This window comes from Ovis canadensis, chromosome 7 (assembly GCF_042477335.2).
Source record: "Ovis canadensis isolate MfBH-ARS-UI-01 breed Bighorn chromosome 7, ARS-UI_OviCan_v2, whole genome shotgun sequence".
In the NCBI taxonomy this organism is placed as follows: domain Eukaryota; kingdom Metazoa; phylum Chordata; class Mammalia; order Artiodactyla; family Bovidae; genus Ovis; species Ovis canadensis.
This window is the reverse complement of record NC_091251.1, coordinates 110,587,054-110,607,070: the sequence shown is the minus strand read 5'-3', so window position 1 is coordinate 110,607,070 and position 20,017 is coordinate 110,587,054. Positions and strand designations below refer to the sequence as shown.

Sequence of the window (20,017 nt, the reverse complement as noted above, 5' to 3'; positions counted from 1 at the left end):
AGCAGCCTGGAGGGCTGCAGTCCATGGGGTTGTGCGGAGTTGGACGTGACTGAGGTGACGTATTTAAAAACGGAGCATTTCTTTGGTATCCCGGCTCCCATGACTGGATGAGCGAGAGAAGAATGCTGAGGCTCTGTGGTGGTATTTCGAGATCTTCAGCCACGGCGGGAGGAACTCCCAGATCACCCCGTAGTGCGCAGTGTGGGCCACTGCCCTGACCTCCGAGTCAGGAAGGCATCGCCCCTCCGGCCCCGAGCCCCTCCGCCTGGTCCTTGTTCGCTGTGGGGCCTGGGGCCCCTGGGAGGTGGGAGCGTGACTCCGCTGCCCTCTTAGTCCCAGGGTTGACCCAGGCACCCCGGAAGCGGTTACGGCCATCACTCAGTAGTGGGGGAGCTGAGATTTAACTCCATTTCTTGACTACAACTCTCAAAATTATTAGAATGTTCTCAAGGAGGTTTTCAATCTTAAGTGGAAATTTAGTATCGTTATTTGGAGTGATCCTGACTCAGAAGTTCAGAGGTGAACTCCTTAGGTAGGAAGAGATCCCCCTCGCCATCCCCCCGCCCTCGGAAATTTGACATTTGACTTAGGTTTTCGACTTAACTGCTTGCGCCTGATCCTAGTGTGTATTGTACTTCACGAGGGAAGGCTGGCTTTGAACTTTGGGGTGTGACGATGCTGATGTTATTTTTGGAAGAACCAGCACGTAACAGCAGGAATGACGGCCATTTATTGAGACCCTGTCACATGCAGGGCGTTGAATATGTTGACTTGAGTAATCCCAACCACATGAGGGCAGGGAGTATTCTTATTCAGATGAGAACTGAGATTTGGAGAGGTTAAGAAAATCGTCCCAGGTCACATATAGATATTATGTAAACCCATCACGCTTATGCTTATAAAAGTGCCAGTAGTGGAAATGACACCAATAAGGAAAAAGACTAAGGTGAAAGTCTCTGCCTGAATGGTTCAGTTCGCTTTGTGAGTTTTTCCATGAACAAATGTGTGCGCGTGGGTCATACACATTCTCGTTTTGTAAAAGCCCCGTTCTAATTTCAGGTCTCTGTCAGTGGAATCGAATGGGACTATATCGCCACCCAGGGACCCCTGCAGAACACCTGCCCGGACTTCTGGCAGATGGTGTGGGAACAGGGCATCGCGATCATAGCCATGGTGACGGCCGAGGAGGTGAGGCCTGTCTTCTCTAGGTCTTCTCGCGGCCTCGGACGGACAGTGGCGGGAACGCTGCGGGCCTGACTTTAGAGAAGGGGGCGGGGGCGCGGGTCCGATCTCCAGACGGCTCCCCGGGAGGGGCGCCCGCGGCGGGTCAGGGCCGAGCTTCTGAGGCGGCTCCCCGTGGGGGGCCGCGGTTCTGAGCGCTCCCCAGGAGGGGCGCCCTCGGCCACTCCGGGCTGCATTGCTGAGGCGCCTCCCCGTGAGGGGCCGCGGTTCTGAGGCGGCTCCCGGTGAGGGGCGCCCGCGGCCGCGGTTCTGAGGCGGCTCCCGGTGAGGGGCGCCCGCGGCCGCGGTTCTGAGCGCTCCCGGTGAAGGGCGCCCGCGGCCGGTCAGGGCCGCGCTTCTGAGGCGGCTCCCGGTGAGGGGCGCCCGCGGCCGCGGTTCTGAGCGCTCCCGGTGAAGGGCGCCCGCGGCCGGTCAGGGCCGCGCTTCTGAGGCGGCTCCCGGTGAGGGGCGCTCCGGGCTGCGGTTCTGAGGCGGCTCCCAGTGAGGGGCGCCCTCGGCCGGTCAGGGCCGCGGTTCTGAGCGCTCCCCGTGAGGGGCGCCCTCCGCCACTCCGGACTGCATTTCTGAGGCGCCTCCCCGTGAGGGGACGCGGTTCTGAGACGCCTCCCCGTGAGGGGTGCCCTCGGCCGGTCAGGGCTGCGGTTCTGAGCGCTCCCCGTGAGGGGCGCGTTTCTGAGGCGGCTCCCCGTGAGGGGCGCCCTTGGCCGGTCAGGGCCGCGCTTCTGAGGCGGCTCCCGGTGAGGGGCGCCCGCGGCCGGTCAGGGCCGCGCTTCTGAGGCGGCTCCCGGTGAGGGGCGCCCGCGGCCGGTCAGGGCCGCGCTTCTGAGGCGGCTCCCGGTGAAGGGCGCCCGCGGCCGGTCAGGGCCGCGCTTCTGAGGCGGCTCCCAGTGAGGGGCGCCCTCGGCGCTCGGGCCGCGCTTCTGAGCGCTCTGTCTCTGACAGGAGGGCGGAAGGGAGAAGAGCTTCAGGTACTGGCCGCGCCTCGGCTCGAGGCACAACACCGTCACCTACGGGCGGTTCAAGATCACCACGCGCTTCCGCACGGACTCCGGCTGCTACGCCACCACGGGCCTGAAGATGAAGCACCTGCTCAGCGGGCAGGAGCGGACCATCTGGCACCTGCAGTACACCGACTGGCCCGAGCACGGCTGCCCCGAGGACCTCAAGGGCTTTCTGTGTAAGCGCCCGCGCTCGGCGCCGGGAAGGCCGCGCGGAGGCAGACTTCCGGAGCCTCCTCTCTTGCCTCCGTATTGTTGCATGCAAGGCTGGGCTGGTTTTAACCCGACCATTTCAAGCGTCCAGGGGAAAGCGTAGCAGAGGAGGTTTTAGAGTATGACGTGGTTACTCGGCAGCAGGCGGTTCTGGTCCCTGAGGAGTTTCGCGTGTTGCGGGAGCGCAGGCAGAGGCGGGGGCTCGCCGAGGCCGACTGCCGGCCAGTAGCTGGGCCTTCCCCGGCTCCCGGTGCCCCGCGCCTGCGGCGCCGCCCCAGCGGCGGGGACGGCCTGCTGGGCCTCCGTGCCTCTGTGTCTGAGTCCTCCGTGTTTCACAGCATACCTCGAAGAGATCCAGTCTGTTCGACGCCATACAAACAGCACGAGTGAACCCAGAAGCCCCAACCCCCCGTTGCTGGTCCACTGCAGTGCCGGCGTGGGACGGACCGGCGTCGTCATTCTGTCGGAGATCATGATCGCCTGCCTGGAGCACAACGAGGTGCTTGCTCCTCTGTGGGCGCGGGAGAGGGGGGCGCGGGAGGGGGCGCCGCGCGCGGGGCCGGGCGGGGAGGGGCCCCGCCCCCCGGGGCCTGCCAGGGCTTTCCGCACACACGTGCTCGGGCTTCTCCGCAGGAGACTCCGAGGCGCCAAGAGGCTGCCCGCCTGCCGGCCTGCAGCCAGGGTCCCCCGGGAGCGCCCGCCGCCCGCGGCCTCGGGGAGCCGCGCCCTCACCCGGCTCCCCCTCGCCCCCCACCCCCCAGGCGCTGGACGTCCCGCGGGTGCTGGACATGCTGCGGCGGCAGCGGATGCTGATGGTGCAGACCCTGTGCCAGTACACGTTCGTGTACCGCGTGCTCATCCAGTTCCTCAGGAGCTCCCGGCTCATCTAGGCCCCGCGCTCGCCGGGCCGGTCACGGAGGCGTTCACGGCCCGGGAAGGCGGAGACGTGCCGGCCGACGTGCGCTTTCGCGGGCGCAGCGTCGGCGGGAGGAGCGCGAGGCGTCGCGTCGGGAGGAGCCGCCGCCGGAGGAGGAGGTGGAGGGGCCGCCGGGAAGGACGGTGCCCGAGGGCAAGGCCGCGGTTCCCGGCGCCCCTCTGTCTGACTTGCAGATCTTGCACACGTGTGGAGACTGTATTTTCTCGATCAGTTCTCTCTTTTACTGAAGCTGTGCTGGGCAATTCTGGCAATCACTAAGGCATATAGTTTTCTATCTTAAGCTAGTTTTTGATAACGGAATTTTATTTTATGATGAAAATATTTGGGGTTTTCTTGTTGAGAAACTAAACTTTCTGTGGAGCTGATCCACAGATGTGAGTGGTTCCTGGATAACTTTGTATTTAAAAACCATGTTATTTTGTTATTTTAAAAAAAAGCCTTGGGTACTTAACAGTTAAGTTACCAAACCCAAAACTACAACAAGAATCCGAAAGTGTTATTTTTGAAACATAGAAAGCATTTTTATATTCAGAAAATTTTTTAATCCTAAAAGTTCTTTATATTTGTACCTTCTATATTTTCCAAGCAAGAGTTTAACTCATTAAGGTACGGAAATGAGTCAGTTAATGTAAGTTAACATGGGGAATAAAGGCACATTTTTTTAATACGTGTATGAGAATAATCAGAATCACTATTTTTTTTTCAGTATTCATAAACCCAAATGTGTTTGATTTTTTTTTTTTTGGTTGAAAATGAAGTGAAAAACAGTTGCATAAGATGGTTTTAAGCACCTTTTTTGGTTGCGAACAAATCTGAGTTTTTAATATATATGTTGCTTTGTAGGTGAAACAGTACATAACAGCAGACATATTGAAAGTGTTTTGGAAGGGATCAGGGGTAAGAGTACTGAGGATGACTAGGAGGAGAGTACGTGCAGAGGAAGCGGAGGAAATGCAAGTTGCCTTTGTCTTTACAAAGCACGCAGTGTCACCTGCACTCAGACTGAGCCGCGGGCGGAGCAAGGTTCGGAAAGAATGGTGACGCTCCCCCGCCCCGCCCCGCCGTAGGTACCCCCTGGGAGACTCAGGGCCTGTCATGGGCAACAGCTCCCTCTGTTTCCTTGAAGTTCTTCCACCTAAAACTTTTTTTTTTTTTTTAAACAAATCAAATTTATATTATCATTAAAAGAAGCCATGAAGAGGCTTTGTTTTCTTTTGCCTGAAAGAAGGGAGGAGTTTGTTAATAGTCTCACCTCTTCTTCCAAAACCACAGCCCAGACCTGTGGGGCCACTGGAGATGACCGTGGTGTCCAGGACGTCCCGGGGTTTCCTCTCCTTCTTCCCAGAGCTCCCCCTCCTCCGCGCCCCCCAGACCCCTTTTAGGCCCCTCCCCGCGGGCAGGGGGACTGCGAAGCGCTCCTCCCCGTGGGCCGAGGAGGTGGTGGAGTTCTGGCCCCGCGTTTAGCTAAGGAGCCCTCTCCCTTCCGAAGGCCGCTTCTCCAACACGTCAAGCTTCCCAAACGTCAAACCCAGGGTTACTTCCCCCAGTGAACGGTATCCGAGGGACGTTCCGATGCCCGGGTTCACTCCTGAAGCGGTTCTACTCACTGTGGTCACCCCTAACCACAGCTGTGAGACTGGGTTTCCTTCAAACAGCTGTCCCTGCCTAATTCTGTCCCAGAAACCAACCCCTTAAGAGGAAATGCAGACAGCATCAATGAAAGTGAATATTGAAAGTGGGCAAGAATTGATTTTAAGTCTAAAATGATTTTAAAGAACACTAGACCCAAGTGTGGCTGTTCAGAGTGCGCTCCCCGGGAGAATGGTTCCCCATCTCCACACCAGGTCAAGGACAGGTGTGCTTCTGATACTTTTTTCTTCCATTGGTATCTTTTTTTAATGCTTTTCTGTCAGGTTTAAACATTTTGAAGTGTCCCATTGACAAGAACATTGTAAAACAAAAATTTTAAAGAGTAATATATGGTATGTTTGTGTTCCTGCTATAATTTGATTATAAGAAAATTATGAGGGCTAAGTTACCCTGTATAAATGTCACTCTTAAAACTCGCATGTTTGACATAGCTTCTGAGACCCATGTAATTTTTTTGTGTCCCTTTTGAAATTTTAAACTTTTGATGAACAGTTAGAGAATATGAAAGTATTTCTGAATAAAAATAAATCTACATTTCTGGACTTTTGAAGTAATATGATTTTCAAGGTCAAACTGTAGAATGCTGAGGTTTCGTCGGCTCACCATGCCTGAGCTGAGGATTTTCTGTCTCTGCCAAACTTGCACAGTGCTCCAGTATTTTAGTGTCTTTTATTTGTTTGTTGATATTCTTAGTTTCAAATCAAAATTACCAAAGCGTGCATTTTCACACAGAGTAGGTTACAAACCAGTGTTTTCCAGTGACGAGTGCTGGCATCTCTGGCATCAGTTCTCCTGATCAGTGGGATCTTTAGATAAAATGCTTTGAACACAGGAAGTGTTCATTTTAGAACCTCATTTGGAATTGCAATCTTCATTACTTCTTTTCTTCTGGAACATCCACTGTGAAACATTCAGTAAGCCCTAGAATGTAGTCTTCAAACCATGTTGGCAGGATTGAGACAGAGGCTGTGCTTGCCCAGAAGCTCCTGGGAAGACCAAGGCCGGGACAGAAGCCCCAAGGAGGAGCGAGGATGGGCTGACAGCAGCGCGGCATGGCAGCCTTTCTACTGCTTCATCGGGAAAAGAAAATAGTCCTTTCAAGTGGGTCGGTAACTTAATTTCACAATATTAAGGAAATATAAATGGTCTCATTGCATGTAATATAAAACTTTACACTGGGCTTCCTTGGTGGCTCAGATGGTAAAGAATCTGCCTGAAATGCAGGAGACCCAGGGTCGACCCCACTTCAGTGGTCTTATTAAAATATAAAGAACTACAGTTTATTGTAAATCATTTTTAAAAAATCAGACTTTTAAAGGGAATTCTTTTGGATAGACATTTAGGGAATTGGCTTTCTATCAACATTTCAGGTAGAAGAAGCTAATATCTCCAGTTTAAAGTTTATTAAAATGGTCTAAATTAGAGGGGACCCTTTTTTTTGAACTGAGAGACAGACACTTCAAAAAGAGGGCTAGGTCCATTAGGAATTTGTCTGGGAAAACAATTCTTGAAAGAACATGAGTTTTTCAAAGTCCTGCAATAAGAGCTTCATTTACCCTAAATATAATTTTTTTTTAAATGAGAAAAGAATCGGAAAGTTTGGTGCTTTAAGGTTTGCAGGTGTTAGGGGTGTGTGGACAGAGGATTTTAGAAAATAATCGAAAGGATCCTTGGGTTGTTAAACTGGCATAGTACAGGTAGTTCCCAAATAAAAATTATGCTCTAAAAGTTCCGATGTATGTGAAACTATTGAGAGTATTGTCTACAAAGGGAAATATTACTGTAAGTGGGCCCTAACTCTGGTTTGTTCTCCCAAAGCTTACTGAAACCACAGGGGCCTGAAAAGGTCGTCACACCCTCGCCATCAGTACTCCGAGAGAAACACAGGGCAACTCTCCTCCCCACTGCACCCTGCTGGCCAGAGCACAGGAGCAATTCTGGTTTGCCCGGCAGTGGGGCCTGAGCCTCAGCAAGCAACTGAAGTCAGATTGACGAGTGTTTCGTGAGGGAGTTCCATGTCACGAGTGTCCCATCGTTTGTCTGGGAAACTTGAGTGGCATGTGAAGGTCAGGGACGGGGGTGGGTGAGCGGGGTGCCGAGACCCCCGTGAGGGCGCTGGGCACAGGCGGGTGAGCTGGCAGCACATCCCCGCCTTGTCTGCTTCTGCTGCGTGTCTGCCTTTGGGTGGTCCTCGCCTGGGGGAGGGGGGGATGGTGGGCCTGGGCCAGGGAGGTGGCAGGAGGTCTGCGACCCCCAGCTGAGGGCATAGAAGTCCCATGGCGAGTGTTCCCACAGCTGGAGTGTCTCTAGGTCACACGTGTGAGGTGGGCCTGGCTAGTGGCGTATTTCCAGAAATATGTAAAATACTCATTTTCTAAAAAAAGTAAATCTGAACTTTATCCAATATGTTGCTGGGTTCAGAAAGAGTTAGTAAGCGTATGTTGCTGTTGTTCAGTTGCTCAGTCGTGTCCCGACTGTTTGCGACACCATGGACTGCAGCATGCCAGGCCTCCCTGTCCACCACCAGCTCCCGGAGTCCACCAAACTCATGTCCATCGAGTCGGTGATCCCATCCAACCATCTCATCCTCTGTTGTCCCCTTCTCCTCTCGCCTTCAGTCTTTCCCAGCATCAGGGTCCTTTCCAATGAGTAACCATATATTTATCTTAAATTATGCTTTTAATATTAAAAATAAATATAAATGAGTGACAAGAAGGGAATAATTGAACTACCTGTAGACATAAGAGACACAGGTTCGATCCCTGGCTTGAGAAGGTCTGCTGGAGTAGGACATGGCAACCCAGTCCAGTGTTCGTGCCTGGAGAATCCCATGGACAGACATCCTGGTGGGCTACAGTCTGTGGGGTCGCAAAGAGTCAGAAATGACTGAAGCAGCTTAGCACACAAGCATGCACATAGAACTAACAGTATGGCTAACGTACTGTTGGAAAGTTTTCAAAAATTACTAATTAGGTAGATCTTTTGAACATGATTCCGTCCATTAAACATCTTTGTGGCGTGTTGTATAAAAGGACCATTTAAAATCTCAAAGATGCCTTGGCTTTGAATCTATAGTGCCCCCACACTGGCTATAGCTGTTGATGATTCCAGTGTGATGAATCTGCAATTTTAAACTGACTGTTAGGGGGGTTTTTTAAACTGTATAAAGACCACTCCTTTATTTCGGTTGTCACCACCAACATTTTTAGTGCTCATGTGTATTTTAAATTCAAGCTCTGAAAGCTTAGTGAAGAAAAGATGTATTCACTCTCAGGAGCAGGTCTGTACCAACCAGGGAAGTTCAGACGGTTGGATTATCTGGGTTATCCCGGACGTGCGTCTGTTGGCCCTCACTTTTTGGGGTAGACTCTGATGTGATGGTGATGGCCTTCCATCTCCATGCCCTCCTTTATCAGCTGAGGAGAACTGAACAAATAAACGAGGAGGATAAGCTTGGTCACTCATTTTTCATAGGAGTTGCAAATATCACAGGTCCAACTGCTCTGTCATAAATGCTACGAGAGTCTCCAAACATCTTTTTCCAGAAATTTAGAAATCACATGAAATTAATGGACTATTGAATGAGAAATATTTCTTGAAACAGGATTTAATATTAGAGTTAACTGTCCTGAAGGGACCTAATGGTTTTGTGCTTTTACTGGAATAATTACCATACTGGTTCAGTCTTAAGGAATCCATCTGTCAATGCAGGAGATGCAAAAAAGAACAGGTTCCATCCCTGGGTCAGAAGGATCCCCTGGAGAAGGAAATGACAGCCCCCTCCAGGGCTCTTGCCTGGAGAATCACATGGACAGAGGAGGCTGGCGGGCTGCCGTCCACGCAGTCGCAAGAGTCGGACACCACTGGCCACACGCACTGTGCTGTCAGCCTAACAAATAGCCTGAAAAAAAGCAAATGTTCTCTATGGGTGACGAACATTTTCAGAGCAGGCAAAATAAAAATGAGATTAAAAAAAAAAAAAACCACCAAAATCTTAAGCCCACAAAACAAAAAGATGAAAGAAAAAAAACAAAAGGAAAAAAATGCTATTACTTGTGACAACTTCTAGATCAGTAGTGCTTTGGTGGGTTTTATTTGTGTAGTTTGGTTTTGTGACTCAATAGAGAAGTTGAAGTAGTTGCACAGGGATGATTCTTCACGTTTTTGGAGATTTTTCTGTTAGTGTCCATTTAGACTCTCCATATTAGATTTTTTTTCAATTCTATATTAAAATCTTAATTTCTTGTTGTAGAATTGAGTTAGTACACAGTTACCAGTGTATTCAATTTCTAAGCAACACATTGAAAATGAGGGGAGAAAATAAAAATATTTTTTAAAGTATTAAGCCTTAAAAAACTTGAACAGTTAAACCTTACTCTGAAGGTTGGCATTGGGCCTTTAGAATATATTTTTTGCTTTTTACTGTATTCTCAAGTAATTTTTTACATTAAAATATAAAACCGTTTTTATCATGCGAAACGTTAAATGTTTTCCTATGAAACCACCTCAGTGTTTGCCTCTGTTGTGCTCAAGAGGGAGAGATTCCGACTTCTAACAATGCTACTTAGTTCAGATGAAGACTGCACTGCAACAAGACAGGATTTTGTTGTATTTCTTTGTTAAAAACTGAAGCAGTCCAAACCCCACCCACAGCAAATCAAGCAAAGCATAGTTTAAAAATGAATATCTGGATAATAATGTATTTAAAATTTCCAGCTGCTGTTAATATGACTCAAATGTCCACAGAAACTTAAATATTTAGAGACAATTTTTATGAAATACATTCTCTCAGAAAGTTCCCTATAATTCAAGCAATGCATTGGGAATTCTGCCTTTTCAGAATCACATTGTATATGTAGTTGTCTAGTATTTTCTAGTTTAAAAAGCAATTTTATGTGCTATTGTCTGGTGATCAACAATGTAAAAACTATATAATGTAGAAGAGCTTAAATCTGAACTGTCATTGGTTTGTAAAAGTGTACATTTAATAGGCAAAAGAGTTTGAACGAATGTAATATATGTGAAGTGAATATATTATAGTCTATTTTTGCCATAAAATAAATATTGAAGCAAGATATTATTTGTGTGTGAATAGTACAATTACAGCTGTTTTGTCTATTTTTTTTCCATTTTAGTTCTTATTGCAGAGGTATGTAATTAGTCCCATTTCTCCAGTGGGTTATTTTAAATTATGTTCCAGACAATAGATGTTTCTTTTAGTCGTTTACAGGCATCACACATTTCCACCATCACCAGTCACTTACGAGTTAGAATCAGTCAGTCAGTTCAGTCGCTCAGTCGTGTCCGACTCTTTGCAATCCGATGAATCGCAGCACGCCAGGCCTCCCTGTCCATCACGAACTCCCAGAGTTCACTCAGACTCAAGTCCATCCAGTCGGTGATGCCATCCAGCCATCTCATCCTCGGTCGTCCCCTTCTCCTCCTGCCCCAATCCCTCCCAGCATCAGGGTCTTTTCCAGTTAGTCAGTTCTCCATATCAGGTAGCCACAGTATTGGAGCTTCAGCTTCAGCATCATTCCTTCCAAAGAAATCCCAGGGCTGATCTCCTTCAGAATGGACTGGTTGGATCTCCTTGCAGTCCAAGGGACTCTCGAGAGTCTTCTCCAACACCACAGTTCAAAAACATCATTCTTCGGCGCTCAGCCTTCTTCACAGTCCAACTCTCACATCCATACATGACTACTGGAAAAACCATAGCCTTGACTAGACAGACCTTAGTCGGCAAAGTAATGTCTCTGCTTTTGAATATGCTATCTAGGTTGGTCATAACTTTCCTTCTAAGGAGTAAGCGTCTTTTAATTTCATGGCTGCAGTCACCATCTGCAGTGATTTTGGAGCCCCAAAAAAATAAAGTCTGACACTGTTTCCACTGTTTCCCCATCTATTTCCCATGAAGTGATGAGACCGGATGCCATGATCTTCGTTTTCTGAATATTGAGCTTTAAGCTCAAGTTAGAATGCATCTTGTCAAAACAGCCAACTTTGTTAATCAGGACATTTGTTGAACAATTAATATATTTGAAGAATAGATATTTACGTACTTCCCTGCAGGTTGGCAGAGCTTTTCCTCACAGAATCATCCCTGTGGTGCAACTTGTTATTAGGTGAGTGTCCACCTCACTTACTTTGTTGTCCAGTTGCTCAGTCGTGTCTAACTGTCACCCCATGGACTGCAGCACACCAGGCCTCCCTGTCCATCACCAACTCCTGGAGTTTACTCAAACTCATGTCCATCGAGCCGGTGATGCCATCCAATCATCTCATCCTCTGTTGTCCCCTTCTCCTCCTGCCTTCAGTCTTCCCCAGCATCAGGGTCTTTTCCAATGAGTCAGTTCTTTGCATTAGATGGCTAAAGCATTGGAGTTTCAGCTTCAGCATCAGTCCTTCCAATGAATATTTAGGGTTGATTTCCATTAGGATGGACAAAGTAGTGCAATGTGTCATTAGTCGAATGTCCACTTCATTTATTAATGGACTTATTTTTGGATCAGCAACAGCAACATTGGAAGTGTGTTGAAATCCAGATTCTTGAGGCATATCCCATGTCTAAAAATTCTGAATCAGAAACAGTATGAAAAAGGCATAAATGTTCAATGTAGACTGCAACTTGGGATTCATGACATAGCCAAGCTACAGTCAATAGGTTGACTATGTCTTTATTTAGACCATTTTTCTTCCCTGGTGACGCAGAGGTTAAAGCATCTGCCTGGAATGCTGGAGGCCCGGGTTCAATCCCTGGGTCGGGAAGATCCCCTGGAGAAGAAAATGGCAACCCACTCCAGTACTCTTGCCTGGAGAATCCCATGGAGGGAGGAGCCTGGTAGGCTACAGTCCATGCGGTCGCAAAGAGTCGGACATGACCGAGCAACTTCACTCACTCACTCAATGATATTTACAGTCGTGGTTGACTGATGGGCCCCCAAAGATGTCCACGATCTAGTCCCCTGAAGTTATGAATGTTTTACATAGCAAAAGGGACTCTGCAAATGCGATTAAATCAAGGTTTTTGAGATGAGATTGTCCAGGATTATCCAGGTGGGCCCAGAGGAACCACAGGGTCTTTCTCAGAGGGAGGCAGGAGGGTCGCAGTGAGCAGAGGCGTGATGAGAGAGGCAGAGGTGAGAGGTTTGAAGATGCCACACTGCTGGCCTTGACGATGGAGGCACGGGCCCCAGGGGAAGGGATGCAGGCAGCCGCTGAAAACTCGGAAAGGTGAAAAACACACTCTCCCCAGAGCCTCCAAGAAGAATGCAGCCCTGGCAACATCTTGATTATATGCCGTCTGGCTTCCAGAACTGTAAGCTGGTAGGTTTTATTTTAAGCCATTGCGTTTGTGGAACTTGTTAACAGCAGCAGAAGAAAACTTATAAAATAATATTCTCTTCATGGGAAAAACAATGGTTGACTCACGTTTTAAAAAATTGTTTCCAGTTTTTTAAAATTGAGGTGTACTTGACTTACAATATATATGTTTCAGGTGTATAACACAGTGATTCCCAATTTTTAAAGGTTATACTCCAGTTATAGTTATTAGGAAACGCTGGGTATATTCTCTGTGCTGTGTAATAAACCCTTGCTGCTCATCTATTTACACCCAGAACTTTGTGCCTCTTAACCCCCTGCACCTGCGTAACCCTCCCCCATCCCCCTCCTGGCTGGTAAGCACTAGTTTTTCATATGTTTCTTTTTTGTTATATTCCCTAGTTTGTTGTATTTTTTAGATTCCAAATGTAAGTGATATACAGTATGGGCTTTCTCTGATTTATTTCACTGAGCATAAAACCCTCCAAGTCTACCTATGTTGATGGAGATGGAAAAACTTCATTCTTTTTTTATGACAGAGTAGTATTCCATCCAGACAAGGCAATGGCACCCCACTCCGGTACTCTTGCCTGGAAAATCCCATGGATGGAGGAGGCTGGTGGGCTGCAGTCCATGGGGTCGCTAAGAGCCAGACAGGACTGAGTGACTTCACTTTCACTTTTTGCTTTCATGCATTCAAGAAGGAAATGGCAACCCACTCCAGTGCTCTTGCCTGGAGAATCCCAGGGACGGAGGAGCCTGGTGGGCTATGGGGTCTATGGGGTCGCACAGAGTCGGACACAACTGAAGTGACTTAGCAGCAGCAGCAGTATTCCATCCCATATGTATATATATATATATACACACACATATACATATTACATATATATATATATACACACAACACATCTGCTTTATCCATGCATCTGTTGATAGACACTTAAGTTGCTTCCACGTCTCAGCTATTGTAAATAATCCTATGATCGTTGGCGTACATGTATCTTTCAAACGCGCTGCTCCTCCTCTCCGGGTGTGCAGTCCACACTGGCGCCGCCGTGCCCTGTGGTGAACACGCGGCTCCCCTCCGGGTGTGCCGTCCGCAGCGCGGCTCCTCCTCGTGTCCGGGTGTGCCGTCCGCGCTGGCGCCGCCGTGCCCTGCGGCGCTCCTGCTCTCCGTCCTTGAGGGCCTCCGCACAGCCCTCCGCAGCGCCTGGGCCCGTGTCCACTCCTGCCAGCAGGGTCCGAGGGTCCCTTTGTCCACACTCTCGCCGGCATCTGTCGTTTGCGGTTTCTTCGAAGACGGCCGTTTGGACAGACGTGAGACGCTGGCCTGCTCCGGGGGCCGGGTCCGGAGGCCGCTGTCGGGCCGTCCGTGTGTCTGCCCGTGGGGCTCACAGAGCTGGCCCAGTGGCTGTCCCGTGGTGAGCCCTCTGCCGGGTGGGCCGGCCCTGAGGCCAGAGCAGAGGCCCGGGGGCCGGAGCGTGGCTCGGGCTGGTGGAGGGGGCTCAGTCCCGAGTCCTCTGGCCGAAGGTCTGGGGCTCCAGTCCACTGCTGTGCGCTGGGGCCAGGACGCGGCCCATGCGCGGGCAGCACTGGGCCCCGGGGCAGCTGTGGGCTCGGGCGATCTCTAGGCAGCCTGCCTAAGGTCCCCTGGAGGAGGGCGTGGCTGCCCACTCCAGGATTCTTGCGGGAGAATGCCCTGGACAGTGGAGCCTGGTGGGCTACAGTCCATGGGCTCGCAACGAGTCAGACAGGACTCCGTACTAAACAACAATCTGCAGGTCAGTGGGGCTGAGTCCCTGCCCAGCTGGCTGTTTGGCTGAAGTGCCCCAGTATTGGTGCCTACAGGCTTGTGGGCAGGGGCAGAGCTGGGTCCTGAGGCTAATAAGCTAGAGACAGATAGGTAGATAAAGTCGCTCAGTCGTTTCCGACTCTGAGACCGTGTGGACTGTAGCCCGCCAGGCTCCTCTATCCATGGGATTCCCCAGGCATGAACACTGGAGTGGGTTGCCATGCCTGCCTCCAAATAAGCTAGAGGGCGATTCCAAAATGCTGCTGGCCGGCACCAGCGCCCACGTGGTTGAACAAGCTCCCCACGCGCTGCCGCCAGTGCCCGAGTGCCCAGGGCAGGCTCCAGTGGCCCGTGCCTCTCCAGGAGACGCTCCAGACTGGCAGGAACGTGCAACCCAGACTTCATGCAGATTACTGTTTCCACCCTCGGTTCTGGAAGATGAGATTTTGCGTGAGCCCTTTAAGAATGGGGTTCTATTTAGGACTGAATTTGAGACTCGCGAGAGCCAGCTATGCTGGCCTTCAAAGCCCAGACATGCTGGGGGTCCATCTTCCAGGTGCAGGACCCCTGGGTTGGGGAACCCAGTGTGAGGCTCCGACCCCTTGCTCCTTGGGGAGAGCCTCTGAAATTGTAACTATTCTCTCATTTGTAGGTTGCCCAACTTGGGGGTATGCGATTTGATCATATGCAATGCCACCCCTCCTACCCATCTGTGAGTCCTTCTTTATATTTTTAGTTGGAGAAGATCTTTTTTTGTAGGCGCTGGTATTTTTCATAGGTGTTCAGTAAATAGTTGTAATTTTGGTATGCCCATGAGAGAAGGTGAGGGTCTTTCTACTTTGCCATCTTGGCCCACCTCAACCTGTTTTGAAATCTTAGAAGGTGAGTGTGGAACCCTAGCATCCAGGACTGCTAGGCATTTTTGCCTCAAAACTTGAATGTTGGTACAGGACAGTTCTCAAGGGAATAAGGGTGGCTTTGGAGCAAAGCTTTCTTTACCCCAATTCAAAGCGTCTTCTCCCTGGCCTTAGAATTTCAACACACAGCTTTGTTTTGGTGGGGATATGCTATTACCGGGTGCACCTGATGCTTTTAAAAGGTCTGGGCAAGGCATCGCGCTCGAGAGCATCTCCGATCACCAGAATGTGAGTTTAGCAGATGGCTTTCCAAGACTCTACTAGCACATGAAGGGTGATGGAGGGGTCTCCACTTCAAGGTGTAGATTATTTAATTTATAATTTCTAAAGAACCTAAGAATTAAACTAAGATTAACTTTGGCATATTAAAACTAAGAGAAATCTTTGGATCATGTAATCTGAACTCTTTTTAAACAAAGGCCCAGAATAATTTGTTGGTGACCACACAGCTAATTCAACCACTTGGGGAATTGTCATCTTGCCTCGTAGAAGCTATTCTGATTTTTTCTAATTGTTTTCACTGGGGGAAAAAAATGTGGCTTTTTAAAGCTTCTTAGGAGAATGCTAATTTATATTTTAAACCATTTGAAATGTGAGCAAATGAGGAAATTTTCATGTAATTTAGCAGTTTGCTACATTGCTCCTTTTAAATAGGGAATTTGCCCTCTGAGTGTAACAGAGGAGGAAGTATCTGTCCTGTTTCCCTATAACCTTGTCTAGAGCTAAACATCCCCTCCAGGTCAAAAATGTCTCTGTGCATGAACAAATGCATCCGTGCTTTGAGGATCCAAAGAGAAACAGGTTCTTTCTCTCGAGAAGCCCAGCGCCAGGACGGGAGACCAACTAGATTCTAAACAGTATGATAATTCTCATGGCAGGCGTGGAAGGTCTCACCCAGAGCAGGGGACATCTGTCGGAGCAGCCGCTCAAGGTTTGCATGTTACCTTCCCTCTGGGCCGTCAGTGCAGGCCCCACGGGACCCCAGGGGGGGAGATGGTGTTTGGAGCCAACGGCAAGTGCAGAGAGGGGAGGGACCTATTTGGGAAGAAGCAATTAAGACGCTGAGGATGCTTGGGTGAGCCTGATGAGAGATGAATTGGGAGGAAAACATGACTTTATAAACAAATGCAAAGGGGCCTGTACCTTTTCTGGTTAGCAAGAAGAAACTCAGTTTGGCTTGTGTTTTAAAGAAGGGAGTGACATGGTCTGTTGGTCTGTTTGACAGTAAGAGTAGCGGCCTGTGAGTCTTTTCCAAAGAACCTGTTTAACTTCTTACAGCCCTGCAGTGAAGGCTCTGTAACTACTCGATTCAACACATGAAAAGCAGGAGGAAGGTTAGTAACCAGCTTAAAGTCACAGCTCATAAGGAATCAAACCTGAGCAACTGGGCTCAAAACACTCATCAACGACTCTGCAAATCAGAATGAGCTGTGGGAGAAGCAGAGGGAAAGAGAAATTAATATCCTGATCTGAGACTAAGCCAGTGTTTCCCAGACTTACCATTCACTTCACCTTTACAGAACTTTGGCCATCTGAGAACCACTTTTAATGTTTCTTTAAACCAAAAAACAAACAAATAAAAAACTTTAAACCAGCTCATCTCTTTAAATTTTACAGGGAATCCTGAGGATAACAACAGAATACCCTAAAACATAGAAAGTCAGGATGGGCCAAGGCCTCAGACAAGAGGCTGCACCCAGAGTTGGAAGGTAGAGAAGACGGACGTGTCAGAGCAGGAAGGGAGTCTGGGGCAAGGCCCCAGGTGGGGAGGCTCAGCAGGAAGGCAGCAAGCTCCAGCGAAGGAGGGAAATGGGGGGCCGACCAGGGCAAGGGGGTGCGGGCCTCGTGGTGGTGAGGCTGGGGCTGAAGGCAGGGGCCCTGCGAGCTGGGAGAGTGGGGCAGCCCCAGACGGGATGGAGGGGGGGACATGCGAGTGACGGGAGACCCGGGCGGGCGCCAAGAAAGAGGCCACAGCGGGTGAGAGGACCGCAGGCTGCAGAGTGGAGTGAAAGGCGCTCAGTCGTGTCCCGCTCTTTGTGACCCCGCGGACTGCGCAGTCCATGGAGTTCTCCAGGCCAGAACACCATGCTGGGTAGCCTATCCCTTCTCCAGGGTATCTTCCCGACCCAGGGATCGAACGGGGGTCTCCCACATCGCGGGCGGATTCTTTACCAGCTGAGCCACCAGGGAAGCCCATGTACGTACTTTGCGTAACATGTTTCAAAGAATGGCTTTTACATAATTCTTTATTTCAATATCTCTTATTAATAGTAAGAGAAGGAAATGGCAGCCCACTCCAGTGTTCTTGCCTGGAGCATCCCAGGGAAGGGGGAGCCTGGTGGGCTGCCGTCTATGGGGTCGCACAGAGTCAGACACGACTGAAGCGACTTAGCAATAGTAACTTATGCAAATACAGTCTTTTAGACTTATAATATTGAAATTTATTCTCTATGATTTAGAAAATGGCTAATTTCTTGGATAAAACAGTATATTTAGAAGTCGTAAAGCCAAGCAAATCCCTTATTTCGGAATTTTGACAGATCTTCATGCAGTTTAGATTTTCCACAGTTGCCCGATCTGTACTTCGCATCTTTTGCTGTTGGGGGTAAGATAAAACTCCACAGGTGAGAGCAGAGGGTCGGCAGGGCCAAGGAAAGAATGCAGCAGGATGATCTGGGGCCTGACACTGGGTACCCAGCCTGACCGTACTGCAGGCTGTCCCTGAGCCTGGGTTCTGAAGTTTCCCACCCACCACCAGAAATCAGTTCTAATACCTCCAGTGATATGCACCACCTTTTGGGAAACACTTGTGTGGGCAAAAGAATGCTAAAAGCCTGCATTAAAGAATGAGATACTTGGAGGAAATTGCTAAATTTCTAGAACAACATTTGGTTTATCACCCATATTCTGATTCATCTTTTTATCCTCCATGGTGCCCAGGCATGAAACCGTTATCTAACACTCAAATATTTCCATTACTGTGAGTGGTTGAAAAGACCTAAGTAGAGGTGAGTCTTCTGAGACATATCTGAGTTCAGTTAAGGATCCTGTTATGAAGTGTACAGGCAAGGGGAGGGTACCAGACTGGGCCTGGTAGATGTTCATCTGCACAAGGGATGGCGTTTCAGCCAATAGGCCATCCAAGCTCACTGATTATTAGAAAGGCCTTGAGGCTTTAGATACTGTAGGAAATTAGAGGAAAGAAATGAGATACTGTTGTTTAGTTGCTAAGTTGTGTCTGACTCTGTTGTGACCCTGTGGACTGTAGCCTGCCAGGCTCCTCTGTCCATGGGATCTCCAGGCAAGAATACTGGAGTGGGTTGCCGCTTTCCTCCTCCAGGGGAATCTTCCTGACCCAGGGATTGAACCCAGGTCTCCTGCCTTGGCAGGCGGATTCTTTACCATCTGAGCCACCAGGGAAGCCCCAAGATGGCAGCAGACGACGCTTAATGTTTTAGGAGCTGCTCCAGGTTATAGGCCCTTCCCCCAGGGCCTGCAGAACCACTCATGTCTAGGTGAGATCCGTTCCCCTATAAAGGGACTTCAGAAATTGTGGTCCACTGGCCCTAAGGGGAGCCAGGTGATTCTCACTTTCTCGCATTCACACCCTTCTATCCTGCCTCTTAACGTGGGCAAGACCTGTGACTTGTTTTTTCCTTTTTTAGAACATCTTTATTTTATAGCATCAGTAATATGCAATCATAAATTTCTGACTTTACAATGCTCCCATTTCTTAATAATCACAAGATACAGGAAAAGAGGTAGAAAATTTTAAGGAATACTATGGACAGATATGATTTTGCTTGTCGTACCAAACTCCTCCAGTGGCAGACAGAAAGGTTTAGTTTAATTAAGAAGTGACATGGGGAATAAGCTGATCCCAAGGGTAGAGAATGTTTTCTATTTACAGAGCACCATTTTTTATGACAAGGAGTATATTATAGACTGCGGTTAGCCTCTGTTCCAAATGAATGTAAACTGCCTAACTGCCAAAACAAAAAAGGTCTCGCTTTTTTCTGTCTTTTACCTCTATCTATAAAGGCTTCCCTGGCGGCTCAGACGGTAAAGCATCTGCCTGCAATGCGGGAGACCAGGGTTCCATCCCTGGGTCAGGAAGATCCCCTGGAGAAGGAAGTGGCAACCCACTCCAGTACTCTTGCCTGAAAAAACCCATGGATGGATGAACCTGGTAGGCTACAGTCTATGGGGTCGCAGTCGGACACGACTTCACTTTCACTTTCACTTTCATAAAGGTAAGCACTGCATTTAGCTTCAATTCAAACAAGCAAGCATGAATCATTTTTTCCAATAGCAAATTTAGCTTTACAAATACCTATGTATATTTAGCATCAGCAAAAAAGGCATTCATTTCAGAAGAATTAAAAATAGATCCTTACTGTTAATTTAGAAAACCCTGATTCAGATAATCTTTTTACTTTTCTGATTCTCATTATCATGAGAAATTACACAGTAATTTCTGTGCAAATTTACACAGTAAATTCTCTGTGTAATACACACGTGCACTCAGCTGCGACGTGTTTTTAACCAAAAGAATATGGCAAAGGTGATGGAAGTCACTCCTGGACACACCACGTCATGACTGTTTTCTGAGACTCCGTCTGGCTAGCAGAGCCTCCTTCATTCTCCTGTGAGCCTGAGAGGCAGGCAGCCACGCTGTGAGCGGTCTACGGAGAGGGCCACGCAGCAGGGAACGGGAACAGCCTCCAGTGGGCACAGTCAGCAGGAAACGGAAGCCTTCAAACCGAAAGCTACAAGGGAAGACGCCCTGCCAACCACCTGGGAGAGTCTGGAAGCAGAAGTCACCCCCGTGACCCCAGCCGAGCCCTGGCTGGTAGGTGTGTGAGACCAAAGGCAGAGAGGACCCGCCTAAGCTGTGCCTGGACTCTTGATCCACAGAAACTGTGCGATAAATAATACATGTGTG

The 20,017-nt window shown here is 49.1% G+C and overlaps 1 protein-coding gene across 2 annotated transcripts in view; it reads left to right on the top strand.

Annotated features, from left to right (window-relative positions):
* Window positions 1-5,582, top strand: part of PTPN21 (protein tyrosine phosphatase non-receptor type 21) — a 75,536-nt gene extending 69,954 nt beyond the window's left edge. For both annotated transcript variants that reach the window (XM_069597207.1, XM_069597208.1), the window contains exons 16-19: window positions 1,060-1,188; window positions 2,185-2,419; window positions 2,792-2,952; window positions 3,215-5,582. In XM_069597207.1, the coding sequence (XP_069453308.1) occupies window positions 1,060-1,188; window positions 2,185-2,419; window positions 2,792-2,952; window positions 3,215-3,343 (654 nt within the window). In that variant the 3' untranslated portion in view covers window positions 3,344-5,582. The remainder of the gene's footprint in view (window positions 1-1,059; window positions 1,189-2,184; window positions 2,420-2,791; window positions 2,953-3,214) is intronic.
* Window positions 5,583-20,017: the final 14,435 nt, after the last annotated feature.